This window comes from Strongylocentrotus purpuratus, unplaced genomic scaffold (assembly GCF_000002235.5).
Source record: "Strongylocentrotus purpuratus isolate Spur 01 unplaced genomic scaffold, Spur_5.0 spur5_scaffold_11, whole genome shotgun sequence".
Lineage (NCBI taxonomy): Eukaryota > Metazoa > Echinodermata > Echinoidea > Camarodonta > Strongylocentrotidae > Strongylocentrotus > Strongylocentrotus purpuratus.
The window spans coordinates 3,096,543-3,118,388 of NW_022145596.1; the positions used below are offsets into that span (position 1 = coordinate 3,096,543).

Genomic DNA, 21,846 nt, shown 5'->3' on the forward strand with positions numbered 1-21,846 from the left:
GATCATTGTCTTTGTAAAACATCAAACAAAAATGAAAAGGCTAAGAGTTTCCTCAGTTCGTTTATCTGTATTTTTATTTTTCATTAGAAAATGTCTGAAATATTACAATGTTCCGATCACCGCTACAGATTTGATTTGTTCACACAAAATTTTTTTTTTTTTCGCAGATGAAAATTGACGTTAAGACACTCTATTGTATACTAGAATATATACATCCTGTCTGGTTTATATACAAGCATAAGAATGATCAAACATCAATACCATACTTTGCACATGACTACATTTCGGTTGGTTTCACACAAAACATCTTTAAAATATAAATACAGCAACGATGGAAACAATCATACTGCTTTAATCATAAAAAGAGGGAAATAAGCTCTATACAAGCGAGATAAGATAAAGACCTATTAGACGATTAAAACAAAGAGCACCATCTGAACGAGGGAGATTCGAGATGAATTCATCTGTAGCAGACAGGTCAAGATATAGGAATAATCTTTATTAAAAAGAACAGGACAAAGAATAACAAAGTACAAGTGGAAGAAGGTTTAATATAAGGTCAAGGAAGGCTTGGGATAAAAAGGAAAGTAATGGATGTAACTAGAATCATTTCCTAGATGTTAACTTAATTACATTAATTAAATATAAGCGATTAATGCAACTATTTCACATTCACATTTTGTCCATGATTCACAGAATACTCTTCTAATTTAATTGTCTATATACATGTATCAATTAACGCACTAAAGGCAAGATGACAATTCTCTTGTTTGGTATTGCTTAACAGCATTTTGTTTTGTATAAAAAGATAGATGAGGAGACAAATCTGAGAGAGAAAAGGATAGATTTTGCGTTCTTTTAATTCAGAAGACATCCTACATTCTTGGAAGCCAAACTTTGTTGACACCGTTAAGTAAGTTTCCATTTTACAGAATGCAATGGAGAAGAATTCGAAGTGTGCTATATAGCTTTTCAGAAAATATAGAACGAGAGCACAAAAGTGATATGCGCAAAATGAACACTGCAAAAAAAAGTCAGTTTTACGTACATTTTGTAGTGAAGACTTTGAATCATAAATGAAATAAGCTCTAAACAGAAACATAATTATAATTGATTACTGAACTCGTTGGCTGGGCAGTCATGACGGACATGGTTTATATCTACAGCTTTACATGTTGAAGAATGATACATGTAAGTTAAAACAAGCCAACACTGGTATGATGACAGCGAATGCTAAATCCATAAAACTATAACTTTCTAAGAAATGTTGAGTGATGAAACATCTCGCTTAACTATGTGAGTTTCAAACAAACGTGAATAGGAGTGGTGACAGCGACCCCTACTACTAAACAACAATAAGCTTTACAACTTCTGTTTAACAACAACCGTTACTTTCGAAATGTTGGCACAACGCATAGGCCTTCTTGCACCACAACTTCGAGCATAATGCATTGCATTATTCTCTCTTCTCTTTTCATGTTAATTAATGAATACATATTAACAATTAAATAATGACATCAATAAATTAGCTGAATACCTGAAGAATAAATCGATGTCCATTAGGTAAGAGAGTCAGAGGAAAGAATACAAATACATTTTAGTGTTAAATAATTGGAATAAAATCTGCGTATCGTCGGTGCAAAATCTGTTTGGCAATGTTAATGTCTCAATGAATTAGGCACTTGATATTCTATCAAACAACATGTTACGGGCGAATATGAAAAATATCTTTCCATTATGACCAAGGGTTTTGAAACTTGCACAATTTTATTCTTTGAATTAAGAGGAAAGACAAATACGTTTTGCCTTGTGTGCAACAATAATGTATACCGGTACATCCTGATTTCATTGAGGATAAAACATAACGTAATTTTTTAAAAGCAATTTTCAGACGTTCATGACTGAGACTTTATGCACATTATGTCGACTACATCTATTCATATAAGTCACGAGAATTCCCGAAGAGGTGACGTTTTGGAATAAGGCATATCTGCATTCAGAAGCGCGTAAACGCCATTGGTCGCATCTAATTAAAAAAAGGCAATATACAAGCTTTTTGAATATTTTGTATGTATCATTCTGATCTGCCCTGAAGTAGAAAAACGTTCAAGGTAATTTTGTATACAATTTAATTAAGCAACAACATTTTATTCAACTATATATTTTTTTTTAAATCACAAACAGCAATGCAAAAGTAGAGACAAAAACTTGCACAGAACTACACGTTTAAAACATAAGATTTTTTTTTTCTCCTTCAATTTCTATGAAAACATCCATACGTCATCAAATGTTGGCGATATCGAAGGTGGCCGCCATTTAAAGTAGCCCAGTAGGCTAAATATTATCCTTGAATTGAACTATTGAACATAGGTCAATCATCAAAAAGAAAGATGACTTGACGACTGCTCTGAATTTTTAATGGAAACCAACAACGTTCCCACTTCATTCCTGTACCTGCAGCTTCGGATAAAATAGGTTCTTGGTTCAAAGCCCCGCTCAGATGAAATACTCTTGTTTGTCTCGAGGGGGTGAATCATCTGATGATTGTAGGGTAACATATGGTTCTGCAAACCCACCGGCTGCAGCACCGGTACTACCTTGACTGTTTCTATTAGGCGCTGCTTGGTTGATACCGCTGTAGCTGCTATGCATAGCCAACTCATTATCATTGGCACCAAGCGGTCTGTTGCTGCCATATTCCTTACCGGTGTTTCCCCAATTCCTATCCAGGTTGGATCCGTAGCCTTCATTGTAGGAATCCGCGTTCTGAGACATGTTGTTGCGCATGCCATTGGGCTGACCGTAGCCATCCGATTTCCTGTACGCGTCGGGTTTTCCATAACCCCCGCCGTTGTTAATGTTCGCAGAGACGTACGGATCAACAGGAACGTTGGCTTCGTAGGACACTTGGCTTGGGAAGGTGTCTCGCTGGTTGTACGATTCTTGAGCTTCATTATCAAAGGTTTCGATGTAAGCTTCCTTCAGATTGGGAATTTCATCGATGGTTTCAGCTGGTCCTTTGTAGTCTTGACCACCGCCACCACCGTAAGTAGACCCTACCAAACCACTCCCGAGGACACTTCCACCATAGTTGCTGTCGGTGTAGTTGCTGCCACCATAGTTGCTACCAGCGTAGTTGCTTGCAGAATATCCCCCGTTGAGGTTGGCAAGTTTTAGCTCGTGCATGTTGAGGTCTTCACGACTGGACTTGAGGGCGTCGTTCCTGTAAGCCCCATTCTTGACCGTCGAACCTGACGTAGTTGACAAGACAGCACCGTTAGACATTCCTGATGCACCAAGGTTGCGGACTGAGGCACGGCTACCTCGAAGTGATGCCCTGGTACCGGCTAGGGATCGCTTGCTACCACGGAGACTAGCAGTCCGCTGGAGGTATGTACCAGTGCGTTTATCAACGTAACCATCCTTGAAGCGATCGCGCAGTTTGGCGTAGTTTGCAGAGAAGTTGAGCACGTAATGGACCTAAAATTGAAATAAAAGGAACAATCATGAAATCACGGATAAAACTGAACCACGAAACCAACAGCAAAAGTAATTTATAATCGGCTCAATACTGGAATCGAAATAATATTGAATTATATAGAAGGGACAAGAACTCTTGTATTAAAAAGGTTCTGCAACATTTGATACCACTTTTACTCCGTTTCACAATCTTTACGAGAAAAGTTTTTACTTTCAGAACTGCGTTTCTCTGCATCAAATCAAATGTCATGTTTAGTTTTCTTTTCATTCTGAAAATTTCCCTGATCAGACTTCTATGATGATAAAAATGAAGAGGATGTTTTCCATTGGGGGATTCTAGAATAATTGTTACCATAAGAATTAAAAAAAGGAATATTTTGAGAAAGGAAACTAACCAGTGAGATAACGACGATGATTGCTGCAGCAAGAGTGACGCCATAGAAGATGAGGACATCCTGTAGAAAGAAGAAAAGTGTATCAACCATTAGTTATGGTACTAATAATTCCATGATGTCATTGAATTGCAGTTGTTATGGTTGACACGAAAAACAATGTTTTGTTATAATTATGGAGGCACGTAAAGCTTAAAGATACAACTAATTACCTTGATGACAGCACGTGTCTGACTCGTAACTTTAAAGAAGATGTGTAAAATATATACAATGATTGTAATATTTGTAATAATATTGAGTGTTGACGAATGGATTCGAGCTTAAAGTTCTGCATATTCCTGACAGACACCTGGCAAATCAAGAATTATCCTTCGGATGTGATTGAGAAGAGATACAACGAATATACAACCAGATAAACTTTATAAAAAAACATCACTAGAACATGAACGTATCACACAAATCTAAAACTATTTTTGTTTCCTTGTTTTTTATATTGAATTTTTGTTTGTTTGAGTTCGATATGCCAACATAATTTCACACTCCAAAGTGGCAGCCATAAGACTCACACTGTCACACATTTTGTCCAGATCTTCATCACACATGAAATAGTCCTCTTCGCCCTCAGCCGGTAGTCTAGGATCGGCCCAATCCGAAGCAACCTGGTTGTAGTCGATTAAACCTGGTTAGGGAGAAAACAAGATACAAAAATGACATTTTGAGTCAGAAAAGATTTTAAAAATTGTTCTATTGTGGTTTTATTTAATAAAATTCTAGGACCAAATGATCTTCGTTTCCCTATTTCATCATTTCAGTATTCCAGTATTTATTATTTTGTCATAGTTAGACATACATCGTTTCTGTTTTGCTTTTCCATGTCATCACTATTTCACTTTAATTTATTTGTTATTCTTTTTTGTTTCTTTTAGTGAACCATCTTTCCTTAACCAACTTACTTGTCTTTAGTACACCCATCTGTTACCTTAATCCTTACCCCCGTGTTTCATTCGTTAGGCTATATCACTATTGTAACCCCATCTTTGACATTAATTTTATCTCCTCTCCCTCCACATGAATGATTGAAGTCATGCCCATACACTCACCCCATTGCCTCAGATCGAGACACTCGTAGTAATACCGACTTAGCTGATCACTGTCCCTGGCCGATCTACAAATACCGGCTGCTTGTATGCTAAAGAAGAACGTTGGGATCAGCGTTATCAGTAGTATGATCAGCCAGATGAGAAGTAGAACGTAAGACACTGTCATCACCTAAAGGTCAAATGATTACAGGATAAATAAAGAGAAAAAATAACGTATTTGTAAAATGATGACCTTCTAAGCTAATTAGATGTCACTTCCGTTTAAAATATGTCTACAAATTAATGAATTCACAGCATTCATTAGGGCTTGTATTTCTGAAGAGAAAAAAAACCGGAGGGCCTCTCTCTCACCTCCCGTTTTAAAATAGATGTGTCCAGTGGATACACTGAAGGGTGGTAAAATTCCTAAAGTTAATTTGTCTGATCAATTTTCTAAAACGTAACATTATAATTTCAAAATTCTAATATTTTTGTGTTGATGTAATTCAAGTGTGGATTGAAGAACGATTTTGTGCTATAGTAACTCATATGTGCGGACCGGTAAAAGCGAAATATTGTTTTTTCAGAAGGGCCGGTTAGTACTTTGACTTGTTGGCAGGTCAGTGTTTGTATCATTGGCATGGTGGCAGCGGTGGGATATGATCCTTAATGATCTGCCGCCACGCCAATTAAGCAGTACAAATTTTCTCCAGCCACCCAAAATATGAAAATGAATCTCGCTCCTGAAGGGAAAACGAACCTCGCTGCTAAAGGGAGACCGACTACAACAAATATATAAGGGACAACTCAGAATGTTCATGTCTAATTCTTTATAGCAACCTTTATATTGAATTATAGCAAAAGATAAACAAATGTATGAATATCTTACCACGGCGGTTTGACACCGTCCCGTGGCACGTGTCCGGAAGCGACAAATGAACTCCTTCCGTGTCGCACCTGTGCCTAGATAAGCCATAGCGAGGAAGAGCACACTGAGGATTACCATGACGGCAGTCCCGATGGCTACACCGATCTTCACATAGAGCAACCTGGAGACAGAGAGGGTTTATACAGAGGTTAAAGCCTCTCTAAAGTTTTGAGAGCCCCATAAATTTGATGGCAAAAATTCACTTTAATTGTATAATGAAGTGAAAGAGAATGTCATTAACACTGACTTCTGCAAGAATGTGTTTGAAGACGAATATTGAGGAAATACTACAAAATTTAGGTTTTCTGCGTACCCAATATAATACTTATCTTTATACTTTTAATGTTTTGTTGTTGCTGGAATTAAAATAAACGAATTGAATTGAACCATTTACGCATGTTGGGAAGAGCTCATCATTTCAATTTTGTCAAATATTCAAATTGATTAAGAAGCTTACCAATCTGAGAGTGTTTCCTTGAGTGTGTTGTTCCAGAGAAAGACCTGGACCGTCTCATCGGAAGCCAGGACCACGCCCACGCAGAAACCAGCCACGCCCAGTAGGAACATGACGGTACACGTGAGGTTTGGTATAGGACATCGTAGACAGCATGTCTTGCACGGTCCGGGAACTATCAACAAAAGAAGGGTTTGTAGACGGTTAAAATTATATTCAGTACTGATAGACCACGCCCACACAGAAACCGGCCACGCCCAATCAAAAATGATGGTACACGTGATGTTTCGTAAGGGACATCGCAGACAACATGTCTATATCAACAAAAGAAGGGTTTGTAGATGGTTAAAATTATATTCCGTACTAATTGACCACACCCACATAAGTCGGTATAGAAGGAACGTACAGGTATGACAGGTGAATCAGGACAATCATAGGTCCAGCCGTCCAGGAAATGTGAGGACATGGATATGAAGGAAGATGGTTAGGATCATTCCGACTGTTTTACCGACACTGTCAGAACGATAGGCATGCAGATATGATATCGAAGAAAAACAAATCTACATGTAGCTGTGTTCAAAGCACTATACTGTCAAAATATGAAAAATACTCAACGTGATATAAATTATGCACAAATTTGACACTCGCATCCCGATTAGAAATACTAGATAAACTACAAAACCCAGACAAACACGTACTTCTGTCATGACGTTTCAGCTTGCGTTGTATAAAATATCATTCTATAAAAAGAGATGTTATGACATTCAGTCGATGCATTTTGACTACCGTATATACATGCAGGTCCTTTGTCAAAAGGCATTTGTTTCATTGTGTTATAACAAATTGGAACAATGTTGTTATTGAATTATTTGTTGGTGTTTTATGGCAATCAGTCAAGTTTTACTATTATAACCAACAATTTTTCCTTTTTTTTTAATCATATTATGTAATAATACAACTGACTTCTCTCCTCTTTTTGGTAGTTTTTTAATTTCTAAATAATTATCATATGTTTAAAAAAAGATAAAATAGTATCATGCCAGATTATAGAGTCCTGTCGGTTATAAATTGGCACCGTCCTGACAAACCTGTTCGTGTTTTGTATGAAGGTTTTTTTAAGTCTCTCGTGTGCAGACAGAGGGCTCCCTTTGCGATACCTCAATAGTCAATATCTTGAAACTCGAAAGTCGAAACTCGCTTTACCCATCATCCTTTATAATGTGCGAACATTGAAATGGCATATGACAAAACCAGACTAAAATTTCCTAGAGAAAACAGAAGAGGGTACACAAATTGCCCTTGAGTTTATTTCTCGAAAGTCCTTACGACCGTCTACTTCACTAAGTACTAAAATGGGCACAATAATGTTTATGGTGCATGGCTACTAATTTGTGTTGAAAATAAATCAAAACAACGTCACCGGTTGTTGACCAACCACTACAGTATGTGACTCATCTGATTTATACACAATCAAAAACAAAAGGTAAACAAATTAGCTTTGATATGGTTGGTCCTTCACGGCCATTAATGAACACAATCGAAACGCATATGACGCTGCATACATGTTCATGGAAGCAGTAAACGAAGCTTTATATGACAGTGATACCCAAAATATTTTCGATAAAACAAATATTGATAAACTGACTCGCGTGACTGGGAAATTAAGTTTCTATATGGGGAAGAATGCGAACGATTGTTTTATAAAAACAAGATACTAGTATAAAAACAAGATACTAGTATCTAATAGTTTCTCATTTATTGTTTACAAATCTTTGATGCTGTTTTTTTCTAAAGCCTTACCCATTATTTCAAAACAATCAAAGTTGTGCTCTCAGACATTTTATGGCACTCTAAAATATTGTGATGTATTATCTGCAACGTTTTCAACTGTAATGTATTATTGCCCATCATCCAGAATTTATATACATTTGTATAATGTGTAAAGAAGCATGTACATGGTCAATGTTCAGGAGAGGGTGCATTGTTATACAATAATTGATCAGAGTCATTGATTAGGAGAGTTTGACCGTGGACCATTGTGTTGATCCAGGGTTTGACGGTGCCAACCCGATTAGAGTTGGGCACAAAATGGCGAACACTGTATTGTTGGGCAAGCACAAAACAAATGAATATATACGCCATCTTGATACCAAGTGAACCCAGGTTGGCCAACCCTGTGTATAGATAGCTTTGCAATTGATCAGAGTCATCTATACACGATGTTGATCAATGGTACTACTACTACTGTACTACAATTATGCATTTATTCCTTAAATCGCCCATCCTTACACGCCTCACCTAAAATTTATATCAGTTATCAATTACTTCAACATTTTTAGTTTACCAAAAAAATTTGACATTACTTTTATTTGTTGTGATTTATAATGAAATATAACAAATTGAATGTGAACGATACTACTTTAAATGTGAGAACAATGTGCTTCCCTTTATAGGTGATCTACATGTAATTAATACAGTTGTTTTATTTTAAACAAGTTGGTTTAGAACTGTCATCGAATCCATCGATACACATTGGCGTCTATAGCCCTGCGACTATGATTAGTACGATGAAAACTATTTACACAAACGTAATCTATCAACTAACACACCGACACTTAGTTAAGTTTGTTTCTCATCATTTACAGATGCCTAAGCCTTATTTCAGGAAATGCAATAAGCACAAAGGTGCAGACTATAATAAACTCAACTATTTGTGTTCGGGTATTTATGTGAAGAAGCAGGAAGGCTGGTCTCCAATTTTGTTTCGCCTTCTGAGAGGGAAACTGCCAAAGCTCGCGCTGAATTTAATATCTTACAGAAATATATGTTTCCTTTGTTCGAATGTGACCAAAAAGAGAAAAAGAATAAAAATTGATTAAACCGAGAGTACACGTTACTGATAACTGTGCGTGCACTGAAAAATGCATTTATTAAACGTGTGTCTGATTTGATAAGAGGCATTTAGTTTAGAACACGGTTAATATATTTTGTTTCTCGAAATGAAAACTACATACATTATGACGTCATAATATTTGAGGGATTGGTTTAGAATCATGTTTAGTTAAACATGACAGAATATCTTATTAAGTTAAGTGGAAATATAGTATTTTATAATATTTGTATTAATACTTTATCAGAAATTGGTCCATAATAATCTCGGTGAGTAATATGCACGAGCTTATAAGGAGAAATGCATTTCGTTGGGGGGGGGGGGGAGAGGGGGACATTGTGAGGGTTGCTTTACGATTCAACTTGTAATCACAAAAGTAAGATGCACAAGTTCAGATTGATAAATCTTTAACAATCTTTCTCAGTCATTCACACATAAGATCAGTAGAAATACACGGTAGGAAGTTGAAACAGAGGACACATTGCATACGACGCCCGGAGAAAATAACGAATCGCTTGTGGGCCTGCGCATCAACAAAAAAAATCAATGCATTGCATTTCGATTCTATATTATTCGGGGTCTATAACATATAGCCAAAGGGTATATACAGGGTTTAATATTATGACGTGCCTCACAATACAGCTGATAAATCCACGCCCTTATCATTAATCATATCAGCATCTGGAATTCTTGCAATGTCTTACAAACACAAACACACATTCTGTTAATAGCATGATAACATCCATAAACAATTTACAGGAGATAGTTGATTGGTTGTTTTCCATAAATACACGTAGTTCAGAAAATTGAAAAAAGACAATTAGGAAAGCGGCGTCGGGTCGTGATAAAAATTGTCTGAGAGGATTAAAGCAGGATAGAAAGAAGTAAACGCCTATGATACTCCTGGAATAAATTATCTCCATCCCGACACAAAGAGGAGAGAAGGCACAAAACGTGTCAATAAATAACTGATCTTAATCCCAATTCAGGAAATTCGGATGCAAATACACGGTGTAAAAATGTTATTTTTAGTTCATCATATTTTCGAGGAAAACATCGTGATCATCTCTTACATATATATCCGGATACTGAAAGTCTTCATTTGGAAAAAAAGATTGCTATCTCCTCGCCGCGGGCTACGCAGACACATCTTCCTACGAATATTATCTACTTTCAATTTCGATGATAATTTAAGGAGCGATCTGCCAAAGAGCATTCAATAAAGACAAAATCACCATGGAAACGTCAAAACTTACACTGAAATTTGAGCGGTAATCGGTAGGACGCTTTATGGTTTCTATATGCAGGTCCACACCTACATGTATAATATACATATTACTTTGCATCGCGAAAATCATTAAAAACGTCTTGACAGCCCGCGAAGGCAAGATGATAACAAGTTTGACGGAAATACAATGGTTATGTTTCTTTATATAGTATCGACTAGATTATAATTGATTTTGTTTTAAGCTTCCCATTATAGTCCAATGACCTCCACATTCGTAGCTTACTTTAATGAATTGTTAGGTATGTGTCATACATGATACAACCATTGTGTCTTATAGCTATTGTTACAGTACAACCTCACATTTACATGTTAATCAGTTTTCTAAGCGTCACTACATGATAGTCCTAAGATAGTTTGCAATGTTTTGTTTCAGTGTTACTAGTCCATCATTATTATCACAAACTGTTGTATGCAATCAAAATTACATTGCACGTGAGGTTCAGTATATTTTATATCAATTCCATTGTGCATTCATTATCATGCATATTCCAGTATTCATTATTTCCATTCCTACCGCACAATAACGCTATACACCTGTACGTCACAATGCATACAATAAATTATGGACTGCCTTGCGCACAAACGTATCACTACAATCATCGACTCAATGTCACGGGCAAGGACTTGGTAATAAAACTACCCAGAGAAATCTTTGAGTCGAGACAAAGCACTAGAGGTCAAGGGGTCATATTTACGATTTGAATGACGACCTCTTGAGAGAGCATGCTGGGATAAAAATGCATCCTTTCAGGTCATTGTACGCAATCCTAATACCCCGCTGTTTCACTCTAACTTACAATACAGTCATGACTGTATACATCACAATCATCATGCTATACACAATGGCCGATCTCAATATGACGAATCACTTCTCAACAACAGAACAAAACGAAACGAAACAAATCCATGTAGAGTCTAGAGAGGGGCAAACAACATTATAATATTCATTATGTGTATTTATACGTAGATCCATTTGGGTGTTAATAAAATTCATGATCGTATTATATTATAGGCCTATGTATAATTGGGGGAATTTACTTTTTTACATCTCCCTGTGCTACAAGGCCTATTAATGGACATACATGTACGTGTTCCAATGTAATTCACGAAATGAATTCTATACCAGGCATTTTCAAGTATACGTGAACATTAGTATGCGAGAGTGCTATCACTATTTACATTATTTGTCAAAACATAATAATGGTTATGGTTATTATACGCTTGTAAAACAAAGTTCTAAGGGAAAAGGATATTGCCAAAGTGCACCTATCATAAACTGCGGTGGAGATACGTAACCTTTCATTCTGTTTTTGGCCTTATTGTTATATTGTTACTGAAACACATGCATACTTCATATACAGTGTACATGTATTCGCATGACACATATTCATATTGTACGTTTAATGTATTCTGCTACACTCAAGCATACAGACGTGTGGAGCACTCCTGTAATAATGCCTGACATTTATTTTCAGTTAATGATTAATTCGTCTCCATGTACAAACATTCATACCTCACATCCTACAGAACTTTAGTACTCTTCAAAAGAGGCAAAGGTCATTACTACCGCATATGTTCAAATTATTTTGGTAAAGGTGACAAAAATGTCGATCGTTAGAAAATGAAAGAGTATAGGGGTTCGCATACTAGAATAATAAAATGAGCGAGTAACTATTGCCACATTAAAAATATTTTCTCATACCAAAACAACAAAGAGACCAAAGAATGGCATCGTTTTACAAGGCTATAGTATACCCATGCACGAAAACATACTCCTGCATTCAAAGAGTGTATATATTGCATACAACCAGGAATACATGCAAGACAGTGATGGAACTCCTTTCCGTTTAAATACCCAATCGATAACTTTGAATCATATTTTGTTTTCTTCTAAAAATAATCATAGACTTTTCTCAGACTTCCTGGCTTTATCCTTGTACATCAAGTGGGTTGTACATGCACTGTTATAAGGGGGAATTTTATGCGACCCTGACTCTGTCCAAAAATGTTATTTTCAGATTGTTTTTTTCTCACTATATTACTTTTAACCAAATAATCACAGAAATTCACATTATCTCGATCATCTCATCCGCACAGAGCCCGACTGTCTCCAACAGAAAATAACCTCCAAGGCCAAAATACATCGTCTATACAATATAGGCTCTCGAGAAAACTGTATTTCCCGCCGTTGTTCAAACATTTGGCACTTTTCATCCAGTCATACTTTCCGCAAGTCTTGATAGCATCAGGCATGGACTAATTCAATATTTATTTCGATGATTCCCTTAAGATGTTCAGACGGGAAGGGGGACAACCTTAGCCAACCCACTATTAGGTCTACTGATGTTATCCCATTATGGAGGAAAGCCAACATATTCATTTTTCTCTCACAGCACAATGAGGCCTCTATTTCATCGACGCACTGTCACGGCATAGGACAAAATAATGTGGTAAAAACCAAACAAAAAACACCAAGAACTAAAAACATGTACAGCCTGTACACATTTAAAAAAAAAGGAGAAACATGCTAAAATACATAGTTTATTTTCGATCCCTATTACATGGACTCAATAAGAATCGGGGAAGTCCCTTTAATTGAATATACAGGCCAGCCCTCTCCCTCTTTACTAGGGGAGTTGCTACAAAATCTTGGGAGGAGTCCAAGTCCCAGTCTTTAATCTTCTCTTTCAATGTGCTAATAAATTCTTTCTCTTTAAAATATTTCTTTTATCATGGTCTTAGTTTATACAGTTCTTAAATGTTTATGCTAGCTTATCCCAGTTGTTATTTATATTGATTACTTCTACGAGTGGGTTTTTAGTAATAAACCATTTTCTTCATAGATAATGGAAACATTTACTACGAAATTAAATACCACTACACAGCAGGGAGTAGATACAGAGGCCATACGTCACAAAGAGTGTTCCATATCAGGTTGAACATCATTATACAATTACTGTTAACATGATTATATGAATCACGATGTTAGCGGTTGATTCTACACGGGAAGTGGCCCGATTTACTGACAACCTTCAAATTATCAGACGTCACAAAACCCCCGGTACTTTCGAGGATTCTCAGATGTCAGGTCACAGAGATGAGGTTTTCATGTCAATAAATCTTCAGATATCAAGACTTCTGTTCCAATAATTCATCTGGCAGGATTATGAAACATGAACTTCACCTTAATCAAAGTCAGGTGCGGATCCAGTGAGATTGGCATTCTATAGACGAGTTGTGAGCTTTTGACCTAAAAAACTTCAGAGTTTAGTCCTATGTGGTACAGTATAGTAAGCCTCTGTGATGTCTATTATGTGGGGCCAATATTCAATATAATACTGGATCATATTTTGCAAAGCATTTTCATCATAAAAATGTACAAAAATGTTGCATCATTTTTAATTTATTGCCTTCACATGTTAACGAAATTTCAATGGACATTTCGTGTTTGATGTCTAATGATTATTATGATTCCTATTATCTTATGTCTTATTTGGTATTTAGGCATTTTTATACCAAACTGATGGAGGTACCGAGCAATTTGTTTCGACCAATTACTGATCATTCTGTACTCGAAAATTTCAAAAATTGAACAACATTTATCACTTAATTTGGCATGAGATACATGATAATGCTAGTCGTCTCATTAAGCACAAACCTGTTAATTATTTCTCGAACATTTGAATTGATATGAAGGGGTTGATTCTGTATTGAATTCAAACTTTGTCGTTTTTTTTTTTTTAAACTTCGATTTTTATTTCTCCTTTTCAAATGTGAACGTATCTTTTAATATTTCATAATATCGAAACTCTTAAATCAAAATTGTTACACGAGAACTTTAAACCTACAGTGTTTCTGTTCGACAAAAAGAGGGGGTGATGATAAAGAGAGAGGGAGGGGGAGAGAGAGAGAGCGTGAGACAGAGAGGATGTTGTTTGTTTTCTAGATAGGGGCCTACATGTACATCTTTTCCCTTCAGGCACTATTGTCAACTTGAATTAAAGGAAATCCAAGTGTAAATTAATATCTTCCTCCTGCCATTAAAGACTTAATTGCGCAAATTAACACACACACTTGAAAGGAACATTTAAAGAGAGATAGATTTTAACTTCTGTTGGCCAATCTGAGACTTTTGATTAACCCCTGTCTTCTCGAAACCAAGTCGATATTGTTGGTTAATAGCAAGAACCAAATAGGTCAGGGGGCAAAGGATTAAACAAATTTAAGTGCCAAGAGATGTCATTAGCTATGGGGAGAGTTCAATAATTAAGTGACGGGCATACAGTACAGCCGGACACACGGGCGGCAGGGGGCGATTCCCCTATATTTGCCAAACAAGCAGCCCAATAATGACACTTTTTCTTCCCTTTTTCGCTTGTCAGAGATTTGGCAAACAAACACCGTCTCCGAGACAGATTTTTTCCTTCTTGCTGTTGGTTTTGTCTGTTTGTTCGCTTTGTTTGTCAGAGGTTTTGAAACCTGTGTCCTTTCTATTCTTGCCGCCCCTGGGCGAACAGGTTTAATTCAATTGAAATAGATTATTGTGAGGTACTTTCCTAGGATGAGCCAGAATATTTCTCAATAATTACATCACTCGTCTTCACTCATGTCCAACCACGGGTTAATGACTTCTTCCCCTCCTCAGTGAATGAAGTTATAAAGGTGTCGACTTCGGTGTTGACCATGTGCTCGGTGTATACAGTGTCCCAGCAAAATACATCGGGGGCATTTACCCGCTCGCTCCAGGAATTATCATACGCATGTTTTCATGACAAGACAGCTAGTTCAGATCATATTTTTGTTCTATGAACGCATTAAGGGGTTCAAAGGACGGAACTGATTAAACAACCTTATCATAATCATAACCATCCACTGATTACATAATAAATTATTAGGATACACCCTCGTGTTCCGTTGGAAGACCTTCTGAATTCAGATCATATTTTTGTTCTATGAATGCATTTTAGGGGTTCAATAGACGGAACTGATTTATTAAACGACCCAATCATAACCATCCACTGATTATATAATAAATTATTAGGATACACCCATGTGTTCCGTTGGAAGACCTTCTGAATTATATCAGCTAATAAGAATAATCAAAGCTTACGCAAATCCGACAAGGTGGGGCTTTATTAGATCATAATCTATACTCAATGTTTTTCAGACTACTAAAAATACAGCTCGCGTTCTTTTAATGCTTCCCGTTTGTTAACAAATCACGATTGTTTACAAATTAGACCCAGATGGTGAAATAAACAAACAGTATGACTGGCAATATTGGTGAAATATGAAGGGGGTCTAAATGGTCTTTATACTCTTTACAGTCTTAAGATGTAATAATGATAAATATCCATCCCTCCCTTGTCCTTACTCTCTTTAAAAAAAAAGAGCGATTTTTCACTCTATTTTCACTTTCTTGGGAGTGACGTCCGTGATCACTTGTTTAGGAGTGAAAATCGATTGATTTTAGAGTGCTCTCTAAGAAGAAAAGAGTGAATGTTCACTCTATTTTCACTACATTTTCACTCTCCAGAGGAGTGACGTCCGTGATCACTCGATTTTTTTTAGAGAGTAACATGTTGTGATTTGTTTTGGCTGATTGCTATAGAATATGTAGATGCTTTCCATGAGAGAGAGCATTTTAAACTCAGTATTAATTTCATAGAAAATTCAACGTCTGCATGCGTTAATATTAGGGACTTTTAGATTTGCACGAAGGAGACCATGGACTGCCTTTTTAAGGCAATGTGACGTCACTGCCAGTGCCTTAAACGGACGTCACATTACCTTAAAAGGGCAGTCCACGTTCTCCGTCGTGCAAATCTAAAAGTCCCTAATAATGCATGACTGTCGGTGTCACCTATAGGTTCGGGTACGCTTTATCAAGACTAACTGTAGATCCTCAGCTCAGGATTTTCAATCAGCGAGTAATGATTCCACTCTGATTCACACATTCAGGATTATCTTGTGAAAAGTTTCTAAAAAACTCAAGCACTTCCGTTCAAAATATTACTAGGCTAAAGTTCCTCGCATGTTATTTTATCTTAATTTGTTTTGCTTCTCAGTATACATTATCTGTATTTAGATGTAGCTGCCAGTGTCAATTTTTGTGTGTGTGAGCTGTCTTATCATTCACGCATTATCATTTCGTGATTTGTTCTTTAAATTTCTATAAATTTTGAATTCAAATTTTTGATATTGAATAATTTTATTCATTTTACTCCTATGAGTGGTACAATTTGCATCTTTTGTATTCACGTTATTCGCCATGTTAACGAGAATGATACGTGTGAATTAGCATCATGTGTTCACGTATGTACATAGTCAAAGACAGAGGCGTATCCAGCACAGAGCAAAGGCGTCGCCCCCCTCCCTTGGCTTGAAGGCACAGGTGACAAAATCATTCTGTCCTACAGCACGGGGGCCTACCACACCTCTCCGTCTGGGGATGATTACTCCATAATACGCCCCATTTCCTATTAACCCATAATCTGGATACACCACTAAGAGGGATGGGGGGGGGGGGGGCATATTTCTAGTTTTCTCGAGATACAATGAATTTGATTTGAATGTCAAAAGTATGACGAAGTACATTCTGTATGTTTATATCATCGCATGGTTTATGATTGTTTCTCAGGTCGTTTCTTGCTCTCAGCCTCTCACCTATATATTCCTTTCTACTTATAATCTGAGATTTAGGTTAAATTCAAATGTAAAGCTTTGTTGGTTTATCGACATTTGTGACCTACTTATTGCTTGGTGTTTTTTTAAACAGTCTGCACGTGCAACATCGGTACGTCTATCCGCATAGTATGCATTTGACTCGAAATGTATCCTGCATAATAATGAACTTGTCTCGAAATATATAATAAGATTATGCGAATAGGGACAAACAATGACATATCCATCAAATATGATATTAAAATTACATGTCTTTTAAACGAGAATTATTACAAACCATAACTTTGCAACAAAAAAAGTACCCAAGTTAAAATCAAATATATTCCTTAGAACGGTGCAAGCTGAACTTCCTAATCTACAAGTTACAATATGGCCCTATAATATATGATTATAATTATCCAAAATTCCTACACAACCTACATTAATTCTATTTATAGACTATATCATGACATGTTTGATTATTTTCCTCCGCAAAATATGATTTACTAGCTCAATGCACATATTTCAGTGCTCTAGAAATTTCAAAATGTTATAATGTGAATTGGGATCCAAGATACAACAATCCGTTAACCACGCAAAGAGACATAAGGCAATGAATATACGGATTATCGAATGCACCATGTATATTGCCTGATGTCGCATAATAATTATGCGTGTGTGGCTACATGTATATTGCGTTTGATTAATAATATGTTAATGATGTGCAGATTGAATGTTACCTGTTGGGTATACTTCATAGACTGTAAGTTGTTACTACATAACTTACAATGACGAGACAATAATTCACTCTGAAGTATAATACAAATAACAAACACAATGTTACAACATTTTCTTTAGAAGAAGAAAGAAAGACAAGCTACACTTACTTGAGTAGGGTTCCTCATAGTAGACCGATTCGGCAAAAGAAAATCCAGCGATCGACATACTGGTATAGTCGTATTCCGGCTTCGCCACCTTGATGAAAAATTGTTAAAAATGATTCGCTCGCCCACGGAATGACGATAAATAATATTGTCTTACGACGATTCTAATACTGAAAATCAGTTGTTTTTGAGTTAGTAGTAATTCAAGTGCAGTTGTTCACTTCCCTGCCCTGTCGAGAATCCTTGAAGGAGAAGTATTTCAAATTGATACAAATGGCAGACGATTCCTCATCATCATCGGCGTAAGAGGAAGCTCCTCACGATCTCATCCAGGAAATCCTCCTCCGAGTGGATCAAGAGAAGGAAGCCGATTTCGTCAAACCAGTTGGCATATCTCTCTTTTTCCCCACCCTCCCGGCATCAATGCAATTCCAGTGGATATAATATTGTACGTATATACCTCCATGCAAGGTATATTCCCTGCCCTGCCTCGCTAGCTCAGCTCTCAGACGAATTAGAATTTGTACAATACAATCAATTCACACTATACAGCTTCGCTACTCCTGATGCATGTTGGGAAGACCCTATGGCACGGCTCAACGGTCACAAACGAACACGGAGTAACAAAAGAACGCAGAGAGCTCGGGTGTTTATTATGCAAATCTCATGTCAATAATAAATAGCCCGTCTGACTAATACAGCTATTCTTTGCTCTTCGTCTGATTCAACAAGCATTCCAAGTGGATGAACGTTGCCGATTTGATCATTAGTAAGGATTTCCGCCATCCATTCAGCGGCCGTTTATTCCTGTAAAATCAACATAAAAAAGGTGCCAAAATATTATAACATAATAACAACAATGATTATTATCTTTAAACAATATGAGCAAAATGTCAAAATGAAAGAAAAATGATCCGACTGTATACAACTGAATCAAAAATACTGAGTGATAAATGCTTTATACTGAATAATGCTTTGTGAATAACACACTGAAGGCTATTAATAATCACAAAACATGTGATTTCTTTCGGTTGAAAGGATGCCTCACTTCAGTCACTTGTGACGTCACTCGTGATGTATGACGACGGAGTGTTCACATCGCGAAATAAAAATGAAGTTATTTTTTGGTGTCATCTACACACTATATAGTAGACCGGGTCAACCCTAAAGTACACTTTTTGCTATAACGGTGGCGTATCCAGCATAGGATGGATCTGGCGTGCACCCCCCCCCCCTCCCCTCCTCAGTGAAGGCATAGTCATTAACTATTTGCAGGTGTCCAAGATCTCTAGATAGTAGATACATTCCGAATTTTCCGACGCCCCCATTGAAGGGGACTCCGTCTCCTGGATATACGCCACTGCATAATTAAAAAAAAAAACCTGATAGCAAGGGAACGTCGATGAAATCATGAGAGTAAATACATTAATCATTCTCGAAATGAATATCATTTTGTGATAGAGAGGGGTATATCATTATCAAGAAATCATGCATATTAAACAAGTTTGAAGTGGTAGATAGGTATTTCATTGTAATACATTTCTGGACGAACTGATAAACTCAAATTTTAAAAAGCAAGATTTCATCATTGCAAAATGATCTAGACTCAAAACGAACAGACCTATAAGACAGTATAGAGCGAGTATATTTCTTTGCTGCATATTATATAAAACAAAAGGAAAACACGATCACTTGCTCATTATTTGTGCAAAAGGATCTTTTAAAAATCTAGCTTATACCAACAACACCAAGACATTCAATAATACCCCCATCATACCGCGGCAGTGTGGACGAACCCACCCCATCCACACACTCTACAAAGGGCATCAGGAGCGGTTTGTACTCATCGGAGGTGATTGACGACATTAGAAGGTAAACGAGTGGGGCTGAACGATAACGTCTTCGTGTTCTCAACGATGATAATGAGTGTCACGGCCAGGATCATAAATGGTTATCAAAATAAGAGGTCTGACGTCTGAAAATTATGACAGGTTCTATCTTCAACTTTTTTTTTGTACAACAAGACGAGACAAGAAAATTGATGAGCATAGGTCTTGGCATGTACACAATGTTAACAGAACCTACCAGGTGCGCCAAATCACATTGACCCTATTTCCCTTTCTGCATCCCCAGTGTATACATATTTTAATATTTTATAATTATTTTAATGAAATAATAAGCCGAATTTCATGAGGCGGTAGGTGAAGGATATTGGTGAGTCAAAGTTTGTTGAAAAATAAATTGGCCGTCATCACTGCTGTCTTTAATAGGCGGGTCTAGATTTATGATTCAATAGGGCAATAATCAATATCAATTATTATACCAAAAGAGGTAGAGGAAGATTTAAGATTTTAAGATGTTCCTATGATTTGAAAAACAAAATAAAACCATGATTCCAGATTTCGATCCACAATACGAAAGATCTGAACAAAATGGATCAAATTAAAAATGATCTTGGACTAAAGAAAATAAAAATTTAACGTCATGTCTGGTTTGGGTTTTAATTTTTATTAATAATACCAGTCAGTGATAATAACTGAATTCCTGATCTGGTTTCAGACTTGCAGCTTTCCCCGATAGTAAACTCAACTGATGCTAAAAGTTTCTCTCATGTCCTTCATCCACATTTAGGCACTTCATAAAAAAATAAAAGAGTTTTCAATTTTTCATGGTCAGTCAGAAGCGAGCTTGTTTTGACCGCTCGTCTTGAAGAGCGGAAAGAGTCTTGGCAACAATCTTTAGACATGCTGTTACATATTTCCACAACAATATACACACTATACCGTGACTTAAAGGTAGCCTACTATGTTCCATTTACAGGCCCAAAAAATGAAAAGGTAAAATTCCAATGTCATTTGAAATTAGAACTTCCCTCAAAACGAAAAGGCTTGAAAATGGCTTTTATAGTTGGAAAATAACGACCATTAGTTGTCGAATCGACTAAAGTGATTAATTGCAATCACCAAAGTAATATTCTGATTTTCAAACCCTCTTAGCGAATGATAGTACGTTTTGTGCTGCACAAAGAATCAATCAGTTTAATTTTGGCCATTACTAGCATAGTAGGTTATTGATGGTAGATAAATGCTCATGTACCACACCTCATTTTATGTATGTTATTACCAAAGAAAAGAGATGTCGGTCAGTCACTCAATAGTGTAACAAAGTGGGGTCTAGAATTAGGTAACGGTTTCCTCAATTCCTTGCATAATAATTGAATAATATGACACTGCTAATGTTTAAAATTCACAGATCTAGGACATACATGACATATTCATAATTTCTGCAAAGTTCTACAGAATTTGATGTTGGCTGCAAAATGGACAAAGTATCTCTAAAGTTTACTATTAAGTGTTTATTAAACTTTTGAAAACATGTGTTGAAATTAAAATCAGTCCAAATGGTCGGAAGCAATATCCAATTGGTAATGACATCATCGAATTCTGTTGAATGACTCCTCTTTAAAGTGTATTCATAATGATGTTGACAATAATATTAATGGGGTTATTTTAATACCGCGATATGAATAGAATCAGGGCATATGCGTTACTATATGAACATTCACTTTCTAATACACACGTTAAACATTTTGTTGAAAGAACTTTGGATTTTTTTTTATAGGCCAAATTTCAATCATTCCATTCAATTTATGTTTCACCTATCGTTTCAATCGGGTCAAAGTGACACATTCCACAACTTCTGGTCTTTCCCAAACTGTCAATTTCTGCCAGTTTTATATCAATACATAATTGTATGTCATACTTATCTCTCGTTGCAAAGAATATTTA

General features: G+C 36.5%; 1 protein-coding gene across 1 annotated transcript; it reads right to left on the minus strand.

Annotated features, from left to right (window-relative positions):
• Positions 1 to 56: 56 nt before the first annotated feature.
• LOC589799 lies at positions 57 to 18,812 on the minus strand. The gene is made up of 7 exons (XM_030980378.1): positions 18,062 to 18,812; positions 6,337 to 6,508; positions 5,841 to 6,000; positions 4,973 to 5,141; positions 4,439 to 4,551; positions 3,876 to 3,935; positions 57 to 3,480 (listed from the first exon to the last, which is right to left on the minus strand). Exons 1-7 carry the CDS (start codon positions 18,117 to 18,119, stop codon positions 2,497 to 2,499), a joined length of 1,716 nt encoding a protein of 571 aa, XP_030836238.1. The 5' UTR covers positions 18,120 to 18,812; the 3' UTR covers positions 57 to 2,496.
• Positions 18,813 to 21,846: the final 3,034 nt, after the last annotated feature.

Bases quoted from the DNA above. Each gene is read 5' to 3' on its own strand.
- LOC589799 (XM_030980378.1), bottom strand. From the start codon at position 18,119: ATGTCGATCGCTGGATTTTCTTTTGCCGAATCGGTCTACTATGAGGAA. The intron at 6,001-6,336 runs GTAAGCTTCTTA...CTCTGTCTCCAG, and splicing joins AAGGAAACACTCTCAGATTG to GTTGCTCTATGTGAAGATCG. The intron at 4,552-4,972 runs GTGAGTGTATGG...CTCCCTAACCAG, and splicing joins TCTCGATCTGAGGCAATGGG to GTTTAATCGACTACAACCAG.